Source organism: Ylistrum balloti, unplaced genomic scaffold, assembly GCF_031769215.1.
Source record: "Ylistrum balloti isolate Yb309-2 unplaced genomic scaffold, AGI_CSIRO_Ybal_v1 Utg370524, whole genome shotgun sequence".
Lineage (NCBI taxonomy): Eukaryota > Metazoa > Mollusca > Bivalvia > Pectinida > Pectinidae > Ylistrum > Ylistrum balloti.
This window is the reverse complement of record NW_026782335.1, coordinates 413,142-439,730: the sequence shown is the minus strand read 5'-3', so window position 1 is coordinate 439,730 and position 26,589 is coordinate 413,142. Positions and strand designations below refer to the sequence as shown.

The 26,589-nt window shown below is 35.1% G+C and overlaps 2 protein-coding genes across 3 annotated transcripts in view; one reads left to right on the top strand and one right to left on the bottom strand.

Annotated features, from left to right (window-relative positions):
- Positions 1-662: 662 nt before the first annotated feature.
- On the bottom strand, positions 663-11,486 carry LOC132555906 (uncharacterized). The gene is made up of 5 exons (XM_060220284.1): positions 11,469-11,486; positions 10,395-10,555; positions 9,147-9,308; positions 1,358-1,503; positions 663-1,102 (listed from the first exon to the last, which is right to left on the bottom strand). Exons 1-5 carry the CDS (start codon positions 11,484-11,486, stop codon positions 663-665), a joined length of 927 nt encoding a protein of 308 aa, XP_060076267.1.
- A 2,205-nt stretch (positions 11,487-13,691) lies between these two features.
- Positions 13,692-26,589, top strand: part of LOC132555909 (acylamino-acid-releasing enzyme-like) — a 30,013-nt gene continuing 17,115 nt past the window's right edge. For both annotated transcript variants that reach the window (XR_009554456.1, XM_060220288.1), the window contains exons 1-7: positions 13,692-13,704; positions 17,963-18,192; positions 20,493-20,580; positions 21,850-21,928; positions 23,671-23,804; positions 23,979-24,116; positions 25,624-25,715. Coding sequence is in view for 1 of the 2 variants with exons in the window: in XM_060220288.1 (XP_060076271.1) it covers positions 13,693-13,704; positions 17,963-18,192; positions 20,493-20,580; positions 21,850-21,928; positions 23,671-23,804; positions 23,979-24,116; positions 25,624-25,715 (773 nt within the window). In the remaining variant the exon portion in view is untranslated. The remainder of the gene's footprint in view (positions 13,705-17,962; positions 18,193-20,492; positions 20,581-21,849; positions 21,929-23,670; positions 23,805-23,978; positions 24,117-25,623; positions 25,716-26,589) is intronic.

The window sequence follows — 26,589 nt, the reverse complement described above, 5'->3', positions numbered from 1 at the left end:
AGATTGTCCTTACCAAATCTGTTTTTTTCACTTTGGTCCAAAATCCAGTATAGCTCCTCTTGAACATTTAATCTGAACTATATTTCAAGTTTCATTCACACCAATGAGAAAAATATCTGAAATTTGATTTGTTAAGGAAATGAAAAAGGTGATATGTTGCTTTTTTCCATCTGATAAAAACTTCAACATGGTTATCTCAGTAGCCATTTTGTAACATGCTTGCACAACTGTTGAACAGAATCTTTGAATTCATCAGATTTGTTAGACCTTCATCAGCAAATTCTGTGGTTTGTCCACCAATTTGTGGATTGTCAGATGACCGTTAAGGGCCATTGCCCTCTTGTTGAACATAATTGTTTTATTTTCCCTGAGAAAAACTTTATATTGACCTTGGCTGACCCCAGGTGCTGACGGGCAAGGTAAAAAAAAATGGGTCATGACCTCAATGATTTGACCCTGTACCAGTTTCATGCTAAAAGAGGCAGAATTATGTTTGGCGTTTATGACCATCTTATGGTAGACTTCCGTAATATTTCGATTCTATGAGGACTGGAATAAAAAGCACGGACCCTTATCCCGATTTGGAATATCAACACAGCTCTATATATTTTTATTCCATTCTAGTAACCCAATTTAAAAGTTTCTTTTTATCAGATATCAGATTACATTGTCCGATTATATAAACACCAGCTTGGGCAGATACTTTGATGACACAAAATCTTCGACAACCTGTTGAGAAAAACGTGACAATTGTTCAGAAGGATGTTATAATTGCCGTATTTTCTGATGTAGTTCTTAGCGCAGCCCTCGATGCAGTCGATTCCTAGACTGCTGTAACCTTTGGGTGTTTTATCTAAGCTGTAAGAACACTTGTTCCCGACGGCTGGATGGGTTATGGAGATTGAATAGTTGTACGGTTTGCTGTAATTGTGATAAATCCCAAACTCCACGTAATGTCCATCGTACTCCATCCAGCTATGTACGGGTTTTAGCGTGAACATTTTCGCCGTGCGTTTTTCTCGTCTGAAATAGTAGCTGTACGTCATACAAAACAAATTCGTCGTGCCAAAATAGTATGGTTTCTCGTTTGGATTCTGTCGCACTGGAACATGACAGGAAATACAAAGAAAATAAGAGATAGTATACGCCCCTGCTTCGATAGATGGAATGTTTATGTTACTGATTTAGACATCGAAACATTAATAAGTCGACCCTTTTCAAGTACATGTATGAAAACTGGTTAGAAATTACATATATTTTGTTTATCTTTATTGATACTGAACCATAGCAAGTAAATATAACTTCATCAATATCATCCTTACTGAACAAAAGTCTGGAATGAATAGAGAAAATGTACCTGCACACGAATGATTATTTTCTTTCCTGCCAAAAAGCCATCCGCAACAGCAACCCACCAGCATCAACAACATGAATATTGCAGGCAACTGCAGATAGAAGATTATGTTATTACTTTGGCCAAGATTGTTCACCATTTCATAATATCTGTAATGATTTATCAGTATGTATTCTCCCAATCTTCCTTTCATTATTGTTTATGAAACAGTAAAGTCTATCTCACGATTCTGATGAAATTCTCACTTGCTTGGAAGGTAGCGCGTTTTGTTGGAGACAATCGTAGCTTTGTACAATGAAGTGTTACCTTATAGAATAGAAGTTCTTATAACACACCCAGCAGAAGATTAGAGTGCGAGGTTTCGATGACTATTCTGAAAATGACGATAATTTTCATCATTCTGCATCTTTTCAAACCTTGTGTGTCGAACGAAAATCGTGATAATGGGAACAGATCCTTGAATATCGAAACAAATGGGACATGTAAACACCATAAGTTGGAGACGCAGAGATGTTGCAGCGGCTGATGTAGAAGAGTTTGTCGTGGCCTTGATTTCTAATTATGGTAGATATATACACGATGGACGTGGTCGATATATTTCTTGTTATTTAAGGACAAGACTAACTCAATATATCTGAACGTGAAATTAAACGACTTGGCAAGGTCTTTGTGACCTGATTTTGATATTCCGAAATACTCAGCCTCGTATAGAAAATCAAATCGGCCAACAGAGGGGCACACCACAATTAGGTTTCATTTGTATGTCAGTAGCCTGCTGGAAGATCTTATCACCAAACTCGACGAAGATGTTGTCAACCAGAAACTCTTATATTTCTTCTTTGAATTGGACTTATTTTCGCGAAATACGCTTCAGTATTGCTTACAACCGTATATTTGTACTACCATTCAACTTTATTGGAGAAGAAAACTCTCATAACTAAGGAACAAAGGTGTTCTTTCAGTTTAGAATGGGCTGTGATGGTGTACAGAGTGGAACGAATCAAATTTTGTTATAGAAGAAATGTTTTCAGAAGAGGTGAGGAAGATTGTTTAAAGTTCTTTATCATCCACATACTATTAATTCCACTTCTTGAGTTAACAGTATCACTATAAGACTAACCCAGATTTGATAATATAAAGAATGCTTAGTAGTTTAAACAAATGATCGGTTGATCAGGTAGACGAGCGAGCGATATGAATTCTTGTGAAGTTTAGGAATCCAATTTTATTTTTATGTAACGTTGTAACAGTTATGGAAATATCAATATACTGTCCGATAAAAAATAATGTGATAAACAAAACATTTTAATTGGAACAGAATTACCAGACGCGTCTGATAAAAATTCAATCGCTTTTTGGACATGGTAAGCTTTCAAGAAAAAGAGCTGAAGAGAAAAAAAATAGGAAAATAAAAAATGTAACTTTTTTTACAATTAAACTTAACAGAGACTTCAATAATTGTTAAATCCATGAATATGTTCAAACATGCACAAACACACGATGTTTTATATATTTGATATTTTTTTCATTTTTTTTTTAAATTCTTGCAGTAATATAATCTTACACCTTGTGACATAATAATAGTATATCTTATAGTATATCTTACCTTACAGAACCGACGATAAAATCGCCGTGTGTTAGAGCAAATATAGAAAGAACTAGCTAACAATCTGACTGAAGACTGACGGTAACCTTTTGTCACGTGATATACCCACCCGTAGTACCATCAATCTGCTGCTATCCGACATCCTTGTTTCCTATTTTGCGACCTTGTTAGCGCTTTCCAAAAAAAAAGTTCTTTAACTGCCAGTATTGGAGTTTCAGATTTTTCATTCCGGAAGACGACAATTGGTATAAACCTGAAACTATCCTGCTCTGTCACTGACTGTTGAGTACTAATATTCTGCGGGCATTAAAACCACTGCGGTGCTATCCATCAATATGTCAGTAATGTCGGTACATGCCTCGTTTCGTACAAATATGCCTACTCTATACCGATATTGAAACTACTCATTTCCTTACGTCTTACCTTTCCAGTCTAAACATCAAACATACCCCATTCCCTTCATCAGACAAAATTACAGGTACATACCACCCTGTCCACAGCGCAAAATTACAGGTACATACCACCCTGTCCACAGCGCGTACATACTTCTTTGATTCCTTGTGCGGACCCCTATCAAATCTCGTGGACTACTCAATCATAACTTGGATATTTTAAGAAAATCGTCTAGTATACAACACTTCAAATTTCATCTATACACCAAACCACACGATGATAATATATGTACCTATATATATATATTGAGTTATCTCCTAATATCTACCTCTTCCTACCTATCTCAGACCTGCTATATCCACATTCATGTGCATAGTACTGCGTTTTTACCACAAAAATCTTACACCGACACCAAATTTTAAAAATATATCTTACGTAACATTTTAGAAAATAGATACATATATCTAGAGAATCCCAACCGCTTAACCTGGTATGCAGGAGTTGCTCGTGTGATATCAACTTGTGTGTCTTTTGAACTATCTTCAAAAGACTTGCTTGTCGTCTATATGGAGAGATTTCGGGGGCAAATAGTTCAGTGTTATAAAGGAGAACATATGAAAAATCGGATTAAAAGAAACCATACCACGATTACCTTTAATTTTTATGTACCTGATAAAATTCCAGATGACTCCATCGCAGCCGGGGACCAGTTTTCTCGGAAAATAACTATTGAGGGCGAGTAACGTATCAAATTCCCCGTTAGTTGTATTACGCAACCGTCATAAACAATAGCCAAATTGCCAGCTGCAGAAGTCAAATCAGCGGCTATCATTTATCCAAACTATGTATCGTACAGTAATTTAACGAATCCATGAAATGGGTCAGAAATATAGGAAAATCGTTTTGCCTCATATCAGTTCTGTTGAAATTCTGTACAATATTGTATAAATATAAATCCGATATCCATTAAGAAGACATACAGAATAATATACTCTCTTTTCTATTAGCCACAATGTTTCTAGCACCTGGCAAACGTTATTCGCAACTAATAAGTTGAAATAGTTTACCGAATCATGCCTGGATTATGACTCAAGACGACGATTGAACCAAGAAGATAGCGTGCCTCTTTTCCAAGACATGTACTCCAAATGACCATGCACTGAGTATTCTTTCTCCGAAATTGTGGAGTTCTAGATAAAACTTTACAAAAATTCAAGATAGAACTATGCTGACATAAGAAACGCTCAAACCCTTGTCTGCAATTTATTTGTTGAGCATCCTGGAAGTGAGGAGCAATAAACAGGTTTTTTTTGTAATTTATATATTGCATTTTTAGGGAAACAGTTTGCTAAGACATGCTACAGGATTCACCTCAGATATGGAAACTCATTGATGTCGTGTATGAGCCTGAAAACAGTAAAGAGAGAATCAATATGTCAATGAAATGGTGATATAGACTCGCTATCGGTTAAATGTGGACAAACTCTAAGGAAAAGAAAGATTTATGCGGAGAGACGATAAGTATTTCAAAGTCGCTTCATCGGCGAGACGCATCCAATCCCAACCAAGGTCAATCCATTTATTTGTCAAATTCTCAAAAGGATTTCTATTCAAATAAGGTCGATCGATAGAAATCCTGTTTAGTCAGGTTTTCCGTCAGTTGTACTCTTCCCCTATGGAAATATTGATATCGCGAACGAGGTTGAGAATACTGAAACAACTGGGACATATATACACCAAAGATTGTGGACAGTTGTTCCTCTCAAGGACGAGAGAATGGCGGATGTATACATCATCGGTTGTGGAAAGATGTTCCTCTCAAGGACGAGAGAATGGCGGAAGTATACACCACAGGTTGTGGAAAATTGTTCCTCTCAAGGACGAGAGAATGGCGGAAGTATACACCATAGGTTGTGGAAAATTGTTCCTCTCAAGGACGAGAGAATGGCGGAAGTATACACCATAGGTTGTGGAAAGTTGTTCCTCTCAAGGACAAGAGAATGGCGGAAGTATACACCATAGGTTGTGGAAAATTGTTCCTCTCAAGGACAAGAGAATGGCGGAAGTATACAGCATAGGTTGTAGAAAATTGTTCCTCTCATGGACGAGAGAATGGCGGAAGTAAAGGAGCGACGCCTTTGATTTCCAGTTCTGCTGTAATTGCTAAGTGTCATGTAGAAAATGTCCATAGGTAAACGTGAAAGTTATCAACAATAACATTTCAAAACAGATTAGGCATTAATTTTGGAGACGACATATATCATCCGAAGAATATCCATATTAAAACATGAGTGAACAAAGAGTAGGAGAAAGGCAGTACAGGTTTATTTACAGCTTTAGCAAACGTTCACAACTTTACACGTGACTGAGGAGTTTAGGGCAGACAAAATGACGACAGACGCAGCACGTTTTGACTCTCAGGGGCATCGTGTACCACGTGGGTCTGCCTTTGTTGATGCAAAATACTGGTACTCCGTATACACGTGTCCCTCCTGCAGCACATCTGTAGCCCTCGCCTGGACGGATCCATACGTTTTTACACTCTTTGTTACTGTAAATCGAAATACATATTGCCTTAACGTGAATGTCACTTGATTATAACAACGCCAGCAGAATTTAGGCATTAAAATAAGTACAATATAGCTTTATCAGGTCATATACCTACCTTCTATAACCATGTACAACAGGAAATATGCACGTCATCACGCAACACATTTACAAGTTGTACTGCTCCAAACAACAATCAAAGTACTGACAGTACTGAGAGGCTAAACGTATTGAAAAATGTTCACAAATAACCGCTAAGCTATATTACTTTCCCCATACTCCTACACTTTGGAATGCAAAAATTACTAAAATAAGAGAACCGGAGGCTATTTTCCTTAATTTTCAGCGATTTTATATCTTCTTTAATTCTTATTTCAAATTTGACGACAATAATGTGAACAAATCAAAATAGGTAAAAAAAATAACAAAATACACACAACCATATATTTATCGCCAACAAGCCAAATGATAAATAGCTCTATGATGAAGTTGACTAAATAAAACCTTTGAAATACCCAAGATGTTGCAATTACTATCCTATCAATATGAGGATTTAGACAAATCGAAAGGACTTTATACCTACTTCTTTATTTTAAATATTTTGCAAAGTAATAGTCCTTTTTTTATTATAATCATATTTGTAGTTGAGGAAAGTAGATAAGATGTACACAGCATTTTAGATAGATAAAAGTGTAAGATATTACATTAAATGTATTTACATGCCTGTCTTCCTTGAAGTATCATGTTTAGACTTTTCTTCCAGTAATTATGTCTATAAAGGCATAGTTCTATGAGATTAAACCAGACTTCCATATATATACAAAATTTACAATATTTTCACTATAGCTTCTACTATTTCTGATCTCCAATGCATTAGATAATGTCACCATGACACGCTAAATGAATAAATTTGTTATGTAAATATTTCGTTCCAGTTAATTCATAATTATAAACATGAATATTTTTGGGGTTTTTTTATACGCGCTTTGTTTGAATGAATATTTTCATTTCAAGGAACTTTGATACACATTAACAAACCCTGAGAAATCAGCACAATCAACCTTCATCAAATAAAACTAAAAGATAAAAAAATATAAGTTATAACAAAGTCAACATCATGATCGATACAGTATTAAAAATATATCATTCATAAATCATGAGTACCAAATGTACCTTGCCTACGAAGCGCAAACTTTTTATCTTCAAAAACTTGAAAAAATGTCATGGCGGTGGGTGTGAAAAACCTGAAAAAGTGTCATATCGGCGGCTGTGCGCTTGGGACGAACAGTCCAATTTTGTGACGTCTAATGAGGTAAAGTGATGTTATATATTAAGACGATCTTGCCACAATGAACAGGATTAAAGCAAAATTGATGTTCTGTTTGTAAGTTTTGTTTGTTTATAAGTGCTGTTAGTTGATAACTCAAACCAAGCCCCTAGACTAGCTTCTTTTGATGGCGCCATCTCGCACGTACAGTGTTCTGTACGCTTACGTCATGTCGAGAATTCCGTAAAATATATTGTTCAGAATTTATCAATAGTTCAACCACAGTGTGCTTCTTTTTTGAAATATATAGTAATCGTATTATCATTTTTAAAAAAAATGGATGCTTTTAAAATAGCGATTTGAAAGATCGCGGCAATATTTACGCAGAAAATTGCCGCTAGAGGGCTCTTACTCTTTTCGATATTTCAGCCAATGAGAAGGCCAGGATCGGTAAATTTTGCCTGAAAGGCCGTCGCAATAGGCTATATACGTACTGAGTACGTTTAGCCTAAAAATGGAATTCGAGAATACGCTGTATATGAACATTTATTCGAATAGTGACACTGTTCAGGATACACACGTGTAATTCTGAAACTACGATATATAAATAATTATGAAATTTCTTGAATTATAGGGCTAAAACACCTCCCCATCTAGATTTTGGCATTTCTGTCCACCAATTTTGATTTTCGTCTGTAGCCTCCTTGGTTTCAAACTATGGCAAGTCAAAGTTGAATAAGTCGCTATTTATGAACATCCATAATTCGATCTATAATACTGCAGGGTAGGTAACTCTTGTGGGCTCCTGATCGGAAGTCCTCGGAATCTTCGCGTTGTTATATATAGATTATCTAACGAAGTTTACCATGAATCGGTATCTAAATATTCACAATAATAAAGTATTTTTCTGTTTAGGTTCCACAGACATCGCCTAAATTTCTGAATATACATCATGAGTCATGACATGATGCAAAATCGAACGTCAAAACATTTAGATATATCAAGTATAATCTACTGGGCATATACGTCCATAGCTATTGTCAGAACGCAGGAGTATGGTATCATATTTTTGTTTTGCCCACAGAGAGGTACCACAGGAGAGTCTTGGGTTCTCATCCTTCGAAATGCTACATAGAAGATCTGTGCGAGGGCCCACGATAATTCTGAAGGAATTGTTGACCAGGAAAATACATAATGATGACATCAAGACGATATATCAGTATGTTATTGATTTGAAGAAGAGAATGGAAGAAACTTGCCAGATCGCCGTGGACAATCTGAAGGAAGCTTAAGTGATTCAGAGAAGACACTTCAACAGAAGAGCTAAGACGTGAGAGTTGAAGCCTGGTGACAAAGGACTGGTTCTTTTACCAACTAAGGCTAATAAACTACTCGTGCAGTGAAGAGGACCTTTCGAATTTATGGAGAAAGTGGGACCAATTGATTATCGGATTAACCAGGATGGGAAATCAAAACGTTACACATCAACTTCCTGAAGAAGTATTTGGAAACGTCGGGCAACATTGCCGAAGACATTGGTGGAGTCTTGTCAGTTGTTAGGCATTGCAGAAACCTGAATGGCTTTTAATTTCAATGCAAAATATAAATATGTCCAACTTTTAAACATGAAATTCCACTGTCTGGAAGTTTTAGGTGATTTTATCATTGTAACTGTATTTCATTATTGTATTTCTTATAACTCTTAATCCCTACTGTGTCTGTGATATTTTATTGTCTGTGATGTTTACTGATTGTAAATATTGTACATTTCTGATGTCGACCACTTGTAAATAGAGTATTTAAACTCAGTGTCGTCGACCTTAAATAAAATCTTTGATTATTATTCATTATTATCATCATTTCTGCATTATATACTGAAGTTTCTGGCGCTGTAATTCGATAATTGACCTAACATAAAAAGGAAAAGCTGTGAAAAATTACCTTTATGTTAATAAAAATATTCAGTATAAATAGCTTACATGCATTCCACCGATGGATATTTGAAAGTGTTGAATGGACGAGACACCAGGCAAAATCTGGAATTAAAGATGACGTAATTTCCGGTTTGTGTAAATGTTCGTCTCTCGTCGCAAAGCTTCAGGAAGGGTGACACAACCGGTGGTATTAACCATTTACCACAACTACAACATTAATATACAATATCAGTAGCAAGGAAACAAATGATACGTCAGGTCTTGTGACTAGAATACAGCATGAACTGTAACCATTATCAACATAGACTAAATAGGGGAGGAATGCAACCTGTAGGAGCACCGGAAGAAACCATGGTGGTTGTATGATGATTGAATCACATAGATTGGGAGGCAGGGAGTCTTCTCTCGTTGCTGACTTATTGTTATTGGTATCAGTCAGTTTTTTAAAGACAAAAACATCAATGTGCAATGTCACTTAAATATAGCTGGATATTTTTTGTTAACAGTTAACGTTTAATAATGAATAGTTCCAGTCTTAAACCTGTGATATGTATGGTGATTAAAATCCGTTGAATTCATCAATACAAGGTACAGAATCATCAGTTGTATAGTGGACATCTTTATATCGTAACGTTTACCTTTGTGATGCTCTGGTGCCTTCCCATATCTCTCCACGATATTTTCTGGGACTTGCCCTACATCAAACACCAAATTACATGTATAAGATGTGTTGTGGATAAGATGATTCAATCAGAATTAAAGATATTTTGTTTATAAGATAAATCAATCAGAGGTCTTCAGTATTACTACTGTTCTCAAACAAACAGAGCCTAGAAATACGACCTTTGTAGAATATTGATACGATTCACAGGCAAATCGGAATCTGGCCAGATACGTCTGACAAACGTAACCCGGGCACATCTTGAAATTAGATAAACTTCTGTTAAAAGTAACCCGGGCACACCTTAAGATTAGATAAACTTCTGACAAAGTTAACCCGGGCACACCTGGAAATTAGATATACTTCTGACAAAAGTAACCCGGGCACATCTTAAAATTAGATAAACTTCTGACAAATGTAATCAGGGCACACCTAGAAATTAGATAAACTTCTGACAAATGTAATCAGGGCACACCTAGAAATTAGATAAACTTCTGACAAATGTAATCAGGGCACACCTAGAAATTAGATACACTTCTGACAAAAGTAACCCAGGCACATCTTGAAACTATATACACTTCTGACGAATGGAGTCTATATCATCCATCATGTTAAATCCTCTGAGTACTTACGCTGGGTTCTGCATTGCTCTTTGACGTCTGGTCAACCTGATGCCATCTTTACTGGCTACCTTTTTGAAACCAATATCGAATTCCTTGGTGTCGGGAAATTTACACGTGCTGCGAGGATCTAGACAGCTTACTGTCAGCAGGGTCGCCGAAACACACACTAACTGAAACGTTTGCACATAAATGCATTATAATATCTGAAGAAGTAACGACAGTACAGACAAGCAAATTGTCAACTTTTCGAAGCAATCTTCCCCTTTATCAAGACACAAATATTACATAAATTTCCTCACATATAGAGACTATAAAACAGATACAAAGTTATAAACTATAATCGAGAATGGTAGAGTAAAGGACCTCTTTCACGAACAATGGAATTTTGCCCACGACCCGATTTAAACCAAACCATGTGGCATTTATAGCACCCCAATACACTCCCCTAAAATAGCACTTAAAAAATTCAAAAGGCCCATAGGGCATGAATTAATATAGAATGTGTGACATCTACTGAGGGTATAAGGTAAGGTTCAGAAATGGCTCCATAACAAGGCAAGGGTTCATCGCAAGGCTTCTTGTAACCACTTATTTTGTTCATTGGAATCTATTTGTCATTTTAAGCAAACATTATTTGTCAAATTTGGCATAAGAAAAAAGTTATGATCAATTAAAAAAAGAAAAATGCTATTTTTTTCTTGATTTTTAGAACAAAGTTTGGTCTTAGGAGGAGTGTTTCAAACTCTTACGGTTTCTGTGCACCCAAGCGCTTTTAATATAATTTGACCCCTTATATTTGCTGTTCTTATACACTACATGCATCATTTTTTTTTTATAAAAACATGAAGCCGGTCCTACACGCTGCACGTATCATTTTGATAAAAATAAAAAATCTGCCTTACAAGCTGCATGCATCAATCTTTGCGGAAATAAGAAACCGGTTTCGCATACATTATCTTTTTCTCTACAAAAATCAGAAATCGGCCTCGCAACTGTACAATTACTGTAATATGGTAGACATTCAATGATACGAGTCAGCTGTAAATACAGGAACAATGCCCTTATTTCCTTGTCATGACTTACCAAGAATGACACCGACATCGCTATATCCTCTTTGGTATCCGGCCAGTCTGTACTATAGACCAGTATGTTTATAAGTCAGAAGTGAAATATAGAAGTACAGTTCAATGCATGAGTAGATCAACATCTGCGACAAATTTGCATTAAACGTTTATGTCAAATGAAGATTGTATATTTTAGCGAGGGTTACAACATGTTTGTCAATAAAGTTATTTTAATCGACAAGTTACGCCCTGTGCAACAGATCACCAGCTGGAAAGTTTGGGTCCAAATGTTCGCTAGTTCGAAACCCACTTAGGGAAGAGTGTTTTTCATTTCTCCTTCCAATTACATATCTATACCATAGTGTGACATGATCAGTAAATTCTTCATGACCTACAAATGTATGTACGTAATCTTCAGCTTTATTCATTTTGACAATGAGTTGAATTCCGTCTTCAACAGCTATAAGAAAGAATACAGATACTACAATATAAACCACATCCCTACATTAAGAAAATTCCTGACAAACAATGGTTTATTGTGTAGTTTAGCTTATAAATGGTAACTAACGACCGATGGTAGTTTGACTTATAAATGGAAACTAACGACCGATGGTAGTTTAACTTATAAAAATGGTAACTAACGACCGATGGTAGTTTAACTTATAAAAATGGTAACTAACGACCGATGGTAGTTTAACTTATAAATGGTAACTAACGACCGATGGTAGTTTAACTTATAAAAATGGTAACTAACGACCGATGGTAGTTTGACTTATAAATGGTAACTAACGACCGATGGTAGTTTGACTTATAAATGGTAACTAACGACCGATGGTAGTTTGACTTATAAATGGTAACTAACGACCGATGGTAGTTTGACTTATAAATGGTAACTAACGACCGATGGCAGTTTGACATGAAATTGTAGCTATATGATGCTAATTGTCAATGAAAACACCTGTTAAGTTTATAACAAGGAATGTCTTAACTAAAAGTTTATTGTGGAAACTGGTTGTTTAAACTGATAATTCTTGGCATCTATTTGTAAATTGTTAACGGATGGTTGATGATAAACACCTGAAGATACATCGGTGCATTGAATGAAATGCATCCGTGGTCATCCGTGACGGGTGTCAAGAGGGACACCAAGGGGTGAAACATAAATCCCAGAAAGAGAGAAGATAAAAATGGAAAGTTTGAGACCCCAAGTATTGTAATTGGAACAGCAGATCTATTTATGCTTCTTCAATGTTCCCTCCCTTGGTAGAAGCAGGGACGTATATAGGTCCTTGGTAGAAGACACGGATGAAAAAGACCGATTTTGCAGGGGTCACTTTTAGTACCCTTTGACCACTTATTCACTTTTAGTCTCCCCTGCCCCACCCCTCCACCCCGACAATCATTCAGTGAAATACAACAGACCATATTGTTGGTCTCTCAGTTATGGAAGGGTATGCCCGCCAAAAGTCTATGTATCTTTCTTACATTCCAATTCGTCTTCCTCACATATTCATGTTTACATTTGTACTTCTGTGTCACTTCATTACATGTTCATTTTGTCAACCCTTCCATATCCCCTGTTCTTCTCTCCTGTAATCAGGAACCATACAAGTGTGTTTAGATCGGACATGATGATTAAGTAAACTTGAAATCAGTTATCAAAATCAGAGACGTATATAACGTGTTATATACATCTCTGTCAAAATACAATCACTGCAAATACGTAAAGGTGTAAAAATATCATCTTTTTTTTGTTTCTGTTTTTTTTTGTGGTTTTTTTTCTACAAGATGTTGTATTTCTCATCTGAATTAAGGACTCTGATATGAATTATCTTATACTGTTTCCATGTATTTACAAAAGTGTGATATTACTTATTCTAAGTCTGCGGTGATTTCACTATATACAATTAGGGATATATAATACCGATGCATGCCTGCATTAATTGTCCATTTCTCATACATTAGTTATAATTAAAATTAGTAATATTACTAATTCGAATAAAAGATATAACGGCATGTGTCGAGTAAGTCTAAGAGGACCGTATCGGTATTTGCAAGGACGTCTCAATTCATATCTTCAAAGTGACGTATAAAGAGCGAACGAACCGGCTCATCCGCACAATGAATAGTCATTAGTTGTTTCACTGAACATTCGGTTCACCCACCTAATTGAAAGCGCGCAGATACCAAATCGGCGACATCAAAACGAAACTAAGCAAGTAACGGGCGTGATTTCAAGCAGCATGGGACACCGGGTATGTATAACTGTACAAGGTTTTATGTGGTGGTCTCGATAGTCAGTATTACTGGTATGCAGATACTAACACCCTGTAACTATGCATCTAATCATTATTTGTCATATGCTCCAATTATATCAGATATAGATAGGCGAGTACAAAAGACAAGTTTAGATACATAAGAAGTAAACAATGAAGTACAGTTGTTTCGTCCTTCTAGGACTCGTCAGTGATGCTACATCATACAGCTGTTTCATCCCTCGAGGACTCGTCAGTGATGCTACATCATACAATTGCTTCGTCCTTCTAGGACTCGTCAGTGATACAAAGGGCCTACAATTTAAACCTAGTATGAGGTGACTTGGTTGTTTTTCTGCCAGGCAGATGTTTATGATTTACGTATTTGTGTCCTGTCGCGTCAATTTCCATCGTACCTAAGATTCTTCGGAGAATAATCCTCTATAATGAGAGTTCATGCTGAAACCATCATGGTATATAAAGATTACTGGTTCATTGTCACTTATATATGTACTGCAGGTGTGTTCTTGTATAATACCCTCTCCCAACTGAAAAAAACAACAAATGTACACTTGTTGACATGCCATAAAATGCTCACAAGATTTCTATGAAAAATGCATATATGAATCAACATATCATTATTGGGAAAATGGGTATTTCCAATGTAATTACTTGTTTTAAACAAAGTAAAAACATTCATTCAAGTGTCGCCTGTACATATAATATCCTTGGCACATTTGTTTCGGATTCATACCTTGATAGCTAAGTGCTATGTCAATGATTTGCTACCAAACAGTGGGATTAAAATGCGTTCATGAAATTTTTCATGAAAGTGATCAGTGAAACACCATTATTTTTCTGAAAATTATCCACAAATCCATTTCTGGTGACATCACTGAATCACAAAGATGTTTGATTTATGCTAACAGTGGCCCAGAAGTGCACAAGTTATACATAAAATCATCATTTAGCAAGGGAATGACATTTCAATATGGGGAAAAAATCAAAATTAAAATTATGTCAAGAAAATGATGGATGTCTGTGTTTGTACATCTATTCTAAAGGGTAAAACATTTTTATTGTTGTGTGTTTGGACTTGGCACAGAAGTCAATTCCGTGGCAAAAAAATTGCAAGGAGGTGTGGCCTATTATTGATGGCTGGTTTTCATTCACTTGATAGAAGACAACATAATACTGCCGTGGAGGATGAATTGATAGGCTAATTTATAACATCAGTGAGTCACATTTCTTCAGTTTTTGTTTCTTTTGGGAAGTAATCTACGTTACAATAACCAAAATCACTGCGTCCTAGGTCCTAGGTCAGTAGTTCACATAATACAGTTTAACAAAATGGCCACCCCAAAATATATAGCGGACCAGAACAATGTCTTGGCAATATGAAAAGAAAAACCTTCCTCCTCATTGGTAGCTCGTACTTTGTCAAAGTAAATACACAACCATCTGAACTCAGGACTGACTGTCAGCAAACTGGAATTGGAGTGCAACCATAATTTTATTTTCTTTTTTTCTTAAAATTACTTTTTTTTCATGTTTTTATACTGGTCCGAATTCTGTTCATGTTAATAACAACCCCTTCCCCTCCCCTCCTCTCCCCTTTGCCCCTCTCCTCAAAATCTGGTTACAGATACTTTTAATACCTTGCTACCATCCCTTCACAGATGTGACCTCTTCTTGCATACCACTTTAAGATCAAATCTTGATGCTGGAGAAAACCTGTATTGTTAATTAACGCCTTGCCTCCATACCCTCACCATCCTTGATACTTCAAGGGTTAACATGATCGGAATCCCTGGAATTTTGGGGAAGTCCCTTCACAGGTGTGAAACCTTGTGTAATACCTATATAACAGTCCTTGGTGTTGGCCACATATACCTGTGTACTGTTAATTACCCCGTGGACCCCACCTCTCACAGACTTGTGTCATCTGTCAAGTGTGGACCCCACCTCTCACAGACTTGTGTCATCTGTCAAGTGTGGACCCCACCTCTCACAGAATTGTGTCATCTGTCAAGTGCGGACCCCACCTCTCACAGACTTGTGTCATCTGTCAAGTGTGGACCCCACCTCTCACAGACTTGTGTCATCTGTCAAGTGTGGACCCCACCTCTCACAGACTTGTGTCATCTGTCAAGTGAATACCAAAAAGATCATACTTGATATGTCATATGTCTCCTTGCAATTTTTTACTGCAGAAATTCTAACTCTAAAACCTGGATTTTTTTAAAAATAAGTACACACATTTACAAAAATATCTGCCATTTTCACAACACTTTGATTTTACTTAAAACAAAAGTCTACATCAAAATATCATTCCTGTTCTGGTGATGGTTCTGTGTCATGTAACCAGATTTGTATACTTCTAAGACATTGTAGGCATATAAATTTAAATGTATTTGTGATTCAGTGATATCTTCAGAAAACACTGCAGTCCTATTTCTGAAATACATATCCTAAAATTCCTTAATTCAGGTGAGCAAGTTTGAGGTTGTATCTGTGTTTACTGAACAACTTATCAAACAGATCTTACATTACAATACTGAATACACATATATTTGTTTAGATGTCATTCAATGTCGTAGTCTACATATCAAGAAATAAATCTTCAAGGGTCCAAAACTGATATGCCAAGGGTACGTAAAATAGCCTTCTCTTACTGAGAGTCTCCGGAGATATTACAATGTATTTTATGTAAAATAGCCTTCCGTCATTGAGAGTCTCCGGAGATATTACAATGTATTTTATGTAAAATAGCCTTCCGTCACTGAGAGTCTCTGGAGATATTACAATGTATTTTATGTAAAATAGCCTTCCGTCACTGAGAGTCTCTGGAGATATTACAATGTATTTTATGTAAAATAGCCTTCCGTCACTGAGAGTCTCTGGAGATATTACAATGTATTTTATGTAAAATAGCCTTCCGTCACTGAGAGTCTCTGGAGATATTACAATGTATTTTATGTAAAATATCCTTCTGTCACTGAGAGTCTCTGGAGATATTACAATGTATTTTATGTAAAATAGCCTTCCGTCACTGAGAGTCTCTGGAGATATTACAATGTATTTTATGTAAAATAGCCTTCCGTCACTGAGAGTCTCTGGAGATATTACAATGTATTTTATGTAAAATAGCCTTCCGTCATTGAGAGTCTTCGGAGATATTACAATGTATTTTATGTAAAATAGCCTTCCCTCACTGAGAGTCTTCGGAGATATTACAATGTATTTTATGTAAAATAGCCTTCCGTCACTGAGAGTCTCCGGAGATATTACAATGTATTTTATGTAAAATAGCCTTCCGTCACTGAGAGTCTCTGGAGATATTACAATGTATTTTATGTAAAATAGCCTTCCGTCATTGAGAGTCTCCTGAGATATTACAATGTATTTTATGTAAAATAGCCTTCCGTCACTGAGAGTCTCTGGAGATATTACAATGTATTTTATGTAAAATAGCCTTCCGTCACTGAGAGTCTCCGGAGATATTACAATGTATTTTATGTAAAATAGCCTTCCGTCACTGAGAGTCTCTGGAGATATTACAATGTATTTTATGTAAAATAGCCTTCCATCACTGAGAGTCTCTGGAGATATTACAATGTATTTTATGTAAAATAGCCTTCCATCACTGAGAGTCTCCGGAGATATTACAATGTATTTTAAAGTTAGAAGATAACATCTGCATAATCATATCTATTGTTAATTGCACCAATACACTTCATGATGATGTATGTCAGTATTTAAATATTTCACAGCAGATATGAATGATGTGATGTGGAGAGGTAAATAATTGGAGTTAAGACACTGCTTTAAACATTTTTTATTTTGTTACAGCCAAATTTTAGCACATTATTTATTTTTAACAAATAAACACAATGATGAATTTGTACATTCATAATAATTGCTTTATAAACAATACACAGAAATAGCAATTAATGTCATAATTTAGTGCAGTAATTTGGGCAAGAAAAGCAGTTTTATGAAATCAGTGCTGAAATATGTACACTGATGGTGTTTAAAGAGGCTGAAGGCCTACACAGCTGTAACTGAATACCATCAGTCTTTATCCTGTACATAAGATCAATGACTTTAAAGGCTTTCAAGAGCATGTGTGGACAAGCTACATTGAATATATTATCAACTTACAGGACAATATTATGGTTACGATGTAATCCTATTAAGTTGTAATGGGATCTGTCTTTGCATATTTGAACTAAATCATGGATTTATTGTATTGTAGGTAAACAAGATTGTGGATGTGTATAGACAACTGTGCAGGTTTCCTGACCCTGTTAATGCATGTATCTCCAATCTTTCTTCCACAAACAAAACCATCCTTAACACGCAGTGGTCACAGCATGACTTTGAAAGGAAAGAGAAGGTCAAATTTTCCCGAGACTACCTTTTGAGTGGACAGTCTGAACATATGACTGTGGACTTCAGATCTCCAAATAAAGAGATATCTAATGAGTGAGTCACATGATAACCTGGTATTATATTGATATCTTAAGTAAAATTGATGTAATTATAACATGACATTTAACATTTTGACTTAATGTAGCATAAACATGTAGCATTGATTTCATTTCGGTATGATGTTAAATAACTCATACAATTTACTCAATTGTCAATGTGACATAACATGACATATAATATTGACTCCATTGTAAATATGACTTGACATGACATATAACATTGACTTCATTGTAAATATGACATAACATGACGTATAACATTGACTTCATTGTAAATGTGACATAACATGACATATAATATTGACTCCATTGTAAATATGACTTGACATGACATATAACATTGACTTCATTGTAAATATGACTTAACATGACATAGAACATTGACTTCATAACATGGCATATAATATTGACTCCATTGTAAATATGACTTGACATGACATATAACATTGACTTCATTGTAAATATGACTTAACATGGCATATGACATTGACATTATTCTAAATATGACTTGACATGACATATAACATTGACTTCATTGTAAATATGACTTGACATGACATATAACATTGACATTATTGTAAATATGACTTGACATGACATATAACATTGACTCTATTGTAAATATGACTTGACATGACATATAACATTGACTTCATTGTAAATATGACTTGACATGGCATATAATATTGACTCCATTGTAAATATGACTTGACATGACATATAACATTGACTCTATTGTAAATATGACTTGACATGACATATAACATTGACTCCATTGTAAATATGACTTGACATGGCATATAATATTGACTCCATTGTAAATATGACTTGACATGACATATAACATTGACTCCATTGTAAATATGACTTGACATGACATATGACATTGACTCCATTGTAAATATGACTTGACATGACATATAACATTGACTCCATTGTAAATATGACTTGACAGACATATGACATTGACTCCATTGTAAATATGACTTGACATGACATATAACATTGACTCCATTGTAAATATGACTTGACATGACATATGACATTGACTCCATTGTAAATATGACTTGACATGACATATAACATTGACTTCATTGTAAATATGACTTGACATGACATATAACATTGACTTCATTGTAAATATGACTTGACATGACATATAACATTGACTCCATTGTAAATATGACTTGACATGGCATATAACATTGACTTCATTGTCAATGTGACATAACATGACATATAACATAGACTCCATTGTAAATATGACTTGACATGACATATAACATTGACTCTATTGTAAATATGACTTGACATGACATATAATATTGTCTCCATTGTAAATATGACATAACATGACATATAATGTTGACTCCATTGTAAATATGACTTAACATGGCATATAACATTGACTTCATTGTCAATGTGACATAACATGACATATAACATTGACTCCATTGTAAATATGACTTGACATGACTTCATTGTAAATATGACTTGACATGACATATAATATTGTCTCCATTGTAAATATGACATAACATGACATATAATATTGACTCCATTATAAATATGACTTAACATGACATATAACATTGACTCCATTGTAAATATGACTTGACATGACATATAATATTGTCTCCATTGTAAATATGATTTGACATGACATATAATATTGACTCCATTGTAAATATGACTTGACATGACATATGATATTGTATCCTCTGTTATTATTTAATACTAAGTGTTATATTTTACTGCTTCTGTGCACTGTCAGTTATTCATACTTAGGTATTTGCTATTTTAGCTAGAACTGCAAACATCTTGAAGAATTGACTACCAGGTATCTTTCAATTAAACCCACAAAACTAAGAATTGATGATATTTTGTTGTTATATTACAACCTAATCACCATCTATACTAGTACACGTAGTCTATATATGTTATACTCCTGATATCTCAAAACTGACTTCGCTCTTATAACGGAAGATATGCTTCATTTCAGTTCAGCTTTGAAACTTGCTTTGGTTGATTTCCAGGTGTGATGAATTGAGTTGCTCTTTTGACAAATTTACTGAACTGTAAAGCATGAATTTGACCAATAGCAAAAGATTCAATGCTTGTGTTTCAGTTAAGATAGTTTTTTTTCAAATGTTCAATATTTTGAACAAATCTAAGCCAGCAGTTACTAGAAATGATGTAAGTGTAATGGCCTGGTTGGAAAAAGCAGTCTAACATCTACAGACATCCTAATTTTCTCAGGTATTATTACTGTAATTGAGCGATGATTTTATCCAGATTGTGGAATAAAGAGTCTCCATCAGGATCTTTGAGAGCGGTAGTTAAAAAGGTCACTAAGAAAGAAGAGGATAAGTACTTTATAGAGGTGGGTTATGTGACAAGTCATGTAACATATGTCATACATAGAAGTCATGTAACTTATGTCATACATAGAAGTCATGTAACGTATGTCATACATAGAAGTCATGTAGCGTATGTCATACATAGAAGTCATGTAGCGTATGTCATACATAGAAGTCATGTAACGTATGTCATACATAGAAGTCATGTAACGTATGTCATACATAGAAGTCATGTAACGTATGTCATACATAGAAGTCATGTAACGTATGTCATACATAGAAGTCATGTAGCGTATGTCATACATAGAAGTCATGTAGCGTATGTCATACATAGAAGTCATGTAGCGTATGTCATACATAGAAGTCATGTAACGTATGTCATACATAGAAGTCATGTAGCGTATGTCATACATAGAAGTCATTAACGTATGTCATACATAGAAGTCATGTAACGTATTTCATACATAGAAGTCATGTAACGTATGTCATACATAGAAGTCATGTAACGTATGTCATACATAGAAGTCCGGTAACGTATGTCATACATAGAAGTCATGTAACGTATGTCATACATAGAAGTCATGTAGCGTATGTCATACATAGAAGTCATTAACGTATGTCATACATAGAAGTCAGGTAACGTATGTCATACATAGAAGTCATGTAACGTATGTCATACATAGAAGTCATGTAGCGTATGTCATACATAGAAGTCATTAACGTATGTCATACATAGAAGTCATGTAACGTATTTCATACATAGAAGTCATGTAACGTATGTCATACATAGAAGTCATGTAACGTATGTCATACATAGAAGTCATGTAACGTATGTCATACATAGAAGTCATGTAGCGTATGTCATACATAGAAGTCATTAACGTATGTCATACATAGAAGTCAGGTAACGTATGTCATACATAGAAGTCATGTAACGTATGTCATACATAGAAGTCATGTAGCGTATGTCATACATAGAAGTCATGTAACGTATGTCATACATAGAAGTCATGTAACAAGTTTATATAGTACACTGAAGTTGTGATATTCTTGACAATTCCTTTCATGCACTTGTATGCCAAGGATAAAATTAATTTTGTCGCTTTTAGATGTGAACACAAACAGAACAGTATTATACTTTGCAGGGTCATGAACTCTTGATCTATTGTTGACTGTTACAACTCATAAAGCTCTTGTTATGTATGTATGGATTGTCTCCCCTTCTTGATAATGCATCTAACACTGTCTGTAACATTGGTTCTTTTATGCTGAGAGTATATGATTTCTTACAGATTTGGAAAGGAACACACAAAAGTCAGTGTATTGATGCTCTAGCTCAGTCTAAACATGGGAAGATCTATGAAAATGATGGTATGATATTGCTTCCTCTCATCACCTCTATTTATCTGGATGGCATTGACAATTTCTTTATACTCTCAAGATTGAAGATGGGGACATGATTTAACTGTTTTTGGTCTTTCTTTCTTTCTTTCTTTCTTTCTTTCTTTCTTTCTTTCTTTCTGTCTTTCTTTCTTTCTTTCTTTCTTTCTTTCTTTCTTTCTTTCTTTCTTTCTTTCTTTCTTTTCAATGTAAAGAGTTAATGCTTTCATATGACATGTATATTTCTGTGGATGAGACATGTCATGTAATACCACATTTGATGACCTTGACCCTTGGCCTTGACCTTTTGACCTACTTATTAATTCTAGGGTCTACATCAAAAACCTGAAATTTTTCCATCAGTGAACATTTGTCCAAGTTACAGAACTTTGAAATATTAAAAATTGTCAGTTTCTTTATTTCTGTCAGATAAGTTAGAATTTAACCGTTAAGTTTGGATCAAATTTTATGGTTTTATATTTGATTATGGCTTCAGTCTATCTATGGCCATACTTATCTTCAGATGGGTCATACATACCTTACACATTCATAAATGTTGAAAGGCAAAGATAATTCTCGGTGCATAGGATGTGATGAGTCATTCACCGTTAAATATTTTTTGTTGGACTGCATTGACCTTCTGTCTACATGAGAAAATTTTTATTGTAACGTTACAAGTCTAAAGACCCTTTTTGAAACTGTTTAGATTTATAAAATTCTAGGTTATCTGAAAGATGTTGGTCTATATTATGGACTATGACTTGCCATTTTAATCTTTTGTGTTAATGTAACCATTTAAGACTTTAAGCATTTGTCTTTTACCTTTTAGTTTGTGTGATGTTGTTTCCTTTTGGATTCTGTGTCTTTCACTGGTTGATGACCCTAATGACCTTTCATGTGTTGAGGAGCTGTTAAGAATGTAATATTGAAAATTATTATTATCTATGGAAAAGATATAGGACTGAAAGCCTCTGAAGTGTTGATCAACATGCAAAAATGTCTTCCAGTAGAATGTCTTAGCTTTTAGGGTCTACTTCTTCCTGGAAGGTAGAAAGTTTTACTAGGTTTTTGAGCGTAATTTGTTTAACTTACCTGGCTGATCTCAAGGGACTTATGGGCGGGGCCAAAATGGGTCCTAATGAATAAAATCTACAAATTTTCCCCAACACCCACACATGGTAGAATCAAAAGCTCTTTACAAATGAAGGGTCTGAAGGTGCTTTACCAAAATAGTGAATTTCATGACCCAAGGGTGGTGCAGTTTCCCCCTAGGGAAGGGGTAAAGTGACGGTCAGGGGCCCCTTAGCCTCTTTTTAAACATTGGTCATGAAGTTGTTTATTTTCTGTTGGAAATAAAATGGAAAGAATTATTAGTATCAGGTGGCATTTTTTTTATTTCTATGCATATATTGACTCAGACTGACCCACAAGGACTAAAATCATCTCACTCAAGACTTACTTTCATCAATGTCATAATTTCTTTTTCATTACACGTGACAGCTACTTATCCTATAAACCTTGTATTATTTGCTTACCTCATATAAGTGTCAAGGCCACTTGGCTTGTTGTATAAAAATCAATAATTTGTTTTCTTTGAAATAAAATGAGGTGGATAAAATATTTGAATGCTTGAATTTATGAAGTTCAATTGTCTTTCTGAGCATTTTATGATATCCTGAAACATGTAAATGAGAATGTATTGAATAATACAATGATTATTTTAACATTTTTAGACCAATTTGGGAGTTTTGTTTGGTCATACTCGGAGAAAAGCCTGCTTTACATCGCTGAGAAGAAACTGCCTAAGTCCATATCTTACTTTGAGCGCGAGAAAAAAGACAAAAGCAAGGAAGAAGAAATATCCAGGGTAAGCTGCAAAACAAGGACATAAGCTGTATATGTTTATTGGCAATCACGGGACTCGATATTCCTTTTGTGAATAATGACAGTATCTATCATAGTTCATTCAGTGTTGGTGTGTCGTGTGGTCATTAAACAGTTTGATATTGACTCCAGAAGTAATGGCTTCATTACATTTCAGGGCACAGAACATTTTTACAAGGAGGACTGGGGGGAACAACTGACAAGTAAACACCTCAGTGTTATCTGTATTCTGGACCTGGAGTCGGAAGATATCCGAGTTCTGTCCGACATTCCTGAAGATCTTTTCCTTGGACAGGTAAAATCAATGGATGCCATTTGTTTCGCTACTTTGCCGAAGTATTTGTGTTGTTTACAGCATTATCTGTGTTCAATCAGTTCATACGTCACTGGGTGATATCAAATCACTAACATGTTTATCTTGTAACAGTTATTTTGAGTGATTTGTCCCTTATGATGCTTTCATGGACTAGATGTCATAAAAATAGCAATGCTGAGAGAAAAAATTAATATAAAACCTGAAACCAGTTTTTGTTCATTTACATTAAAATGATACTCAGCACAAGTTAGAATTTCATAATGTGTTTTTTAGCTCATCTGGCCAAAGGGCCAAGTAAGTTTATGCAGTGGCAGAGTGCTTGTCATCCAAAATGTCATGATATTTGGCTGGTAGTTAAAGATGAAGCCTGACAAGGTTTACGAAAAGAAATAACCTTGACCCTTATTCAAGGTCACAGCAGTTGACTTTGTTAAAATATTTAAATGATTTCTTCTGACTAACAAAAAAGCACAGAATCATGGTATTTGACTGAAAGGTTCCTTGGATGATGCTTGACAAATTTTGTGGAAAGAAATGACCTTGACTCTTATTCAAGGTCACAGGGGTTGAATTTGTTAAAACCTTTAAAGAATTTCTTTTGACTTACCAAAAGACAAGGAAGCATAGTATTTGGCTGATAAATTTCTAGGTTGAAGCCCAACAAAGTTTGCAAAAAAAATTACCTGGACCCTTATTCAAGGTCAAATGGGTCAAATTTGCTAAGAGCCTTAAAACAAATTCATTTGACCAACCAAAAGGTGCAAAAGCATGGAATTTGGTTGATAGATTCCAAGGATGTCACCTGACAATGTTTCTGAAAAGAAATACCTTGACCCATGTAGAAGGTCACAGGGATGATATTTGTTGAAACCTGTGAAAAACAAAAGCCAGAAAAGCAAGATATTTGGTTAAAGTGTTTCAAGGTCAAAGCCAAACAAATTTTGAGAAAAAAGAAATGGCATTTACCTATAATAATACTGTACAGATATATACCTAGAATGGAACCACAGTGAGTTTGCTTTTTATTAGCCAAACAGTGGGAAACATTTGTTTATGTTTCTAATCAATGAGAAATAAGCCAAACGAAGCAATGGAGCTCTTATCCCAGCGGAAATTATAAGTGATCAGGGCACATACCTGTGTATTTACCTGATGTATTGCTTTAAGTCTATAATCCAGTCAGTGATGTGCTATATTTAGATAGTGTCATTTAATATGTCAGGGATATTTCATCTAATTTTGCCTGTCCAAACTGACCTTAGGATAGATATTTTGATGTGAACGATAGTTTTTAAAAGTCATTAGAAAGTGTTCTAAAAAGGGACAAAACAGCCAGAAATTTGGCAATTTGTGCAGAATATCAGTTCAAATTTTACACACACATGTTAAATGTGTGACGCTAGTCTTATTAATTATGTAAGCTATCATAGTGATAACTATGTAATACTTCCATATTATAACAAGTCAGTCTTGTCTTCTTCCTCAGGCTTGCTGGGCACCCTCAGACTCTGGTGTTCTATTTGTAGGCTGGGATGTCAACCCATACAGGGCTGGTCTGATTTACTGTCCTATTAGGAAGTAAGTAACTTATTTCAACATATAAGTCTCTGATATCACTTTAATAAAACACAGTACATAAATGTTGGAACATTGAGAATGGCAAAAATATTGTCTATTCCAGTTTCACATCGGTATGATAAAATCTTATTTTCATGAATGTTTGTAAAAGTTATGTGAAAATCAGAATCTTTCATTTTCATTTCGTGTCAGATTTAAGGAACTCAACCCAATTGTTCAGAAAGTCAGCATTAAAGTTAGAGGGTTCAGATTAGACAGGTTGTCAAAACTAAAGGGTTTAAATATGAAAGGTCATCAGGAAGTCAGGGCTCAAATAAGACACGTTATAAAAACTACAGGATTTATATATGAAAGGTCATCAGGAAGTCAGGGCTCAAATAAGACACGTTATAAAAAACTAAAGGGTTTAAATATGAAAGGTCATCAGGAAGTCAGGGCTCAAATAAGACACATTGTAAAAACTACAGGATTTATATATGAAAGGTCATCAGGAAGTCAGGGCTCAAATAAGACACGTTATAAAAACTACAGGATTTATATATGAAAGGTCATCAGGAAGTCAGGGCTCAAATAAGACACGTTATAAGAAACTACAGGGTTTATATATGAAAGGTTGTCAGGAAGTCAGGGCTAAAATAAGACAAGGTGTCAAAACTACTGGGTTTATACAGTATCAGAAAGGATGTCAAGAAATTCAGTGTTCAGAGAAGGTATTTTTGAAAGTCAGGTTTCAGATTAGACAAGGTGTTATTTACCTCAGGATTTATATTATGGAAATATTGGGAATAAAATTAGGATTTTTAGTTAAAAGGGTATTAGAAAAGTTTGGTTTCAGATTAGACAGGGCTTCATTAAACTCAGGGTTTATATTCTG

What these genes read in the sequence shown, in the direction of transcription:
- LOC132555906 (XM_060220284.1), bottom strand. An exon ending in TATCCATCGGTGGAATGCAT is followed by an intron (nt 1,504 to 9,146) that starts GTAAGCTATTTA and finishes AAATCATTACAG; the next exon opens with ATATTATGAAATGGTGAACA. An exon ending in AAATAATCATTCGTGTGCAG is followed by an intron (nt 1,103 to 1,357) that starts GTACATTTTCTC and finishes GTCATGTTCCAG; the next exon opens with TGCGACAGAATCCAAACGAG.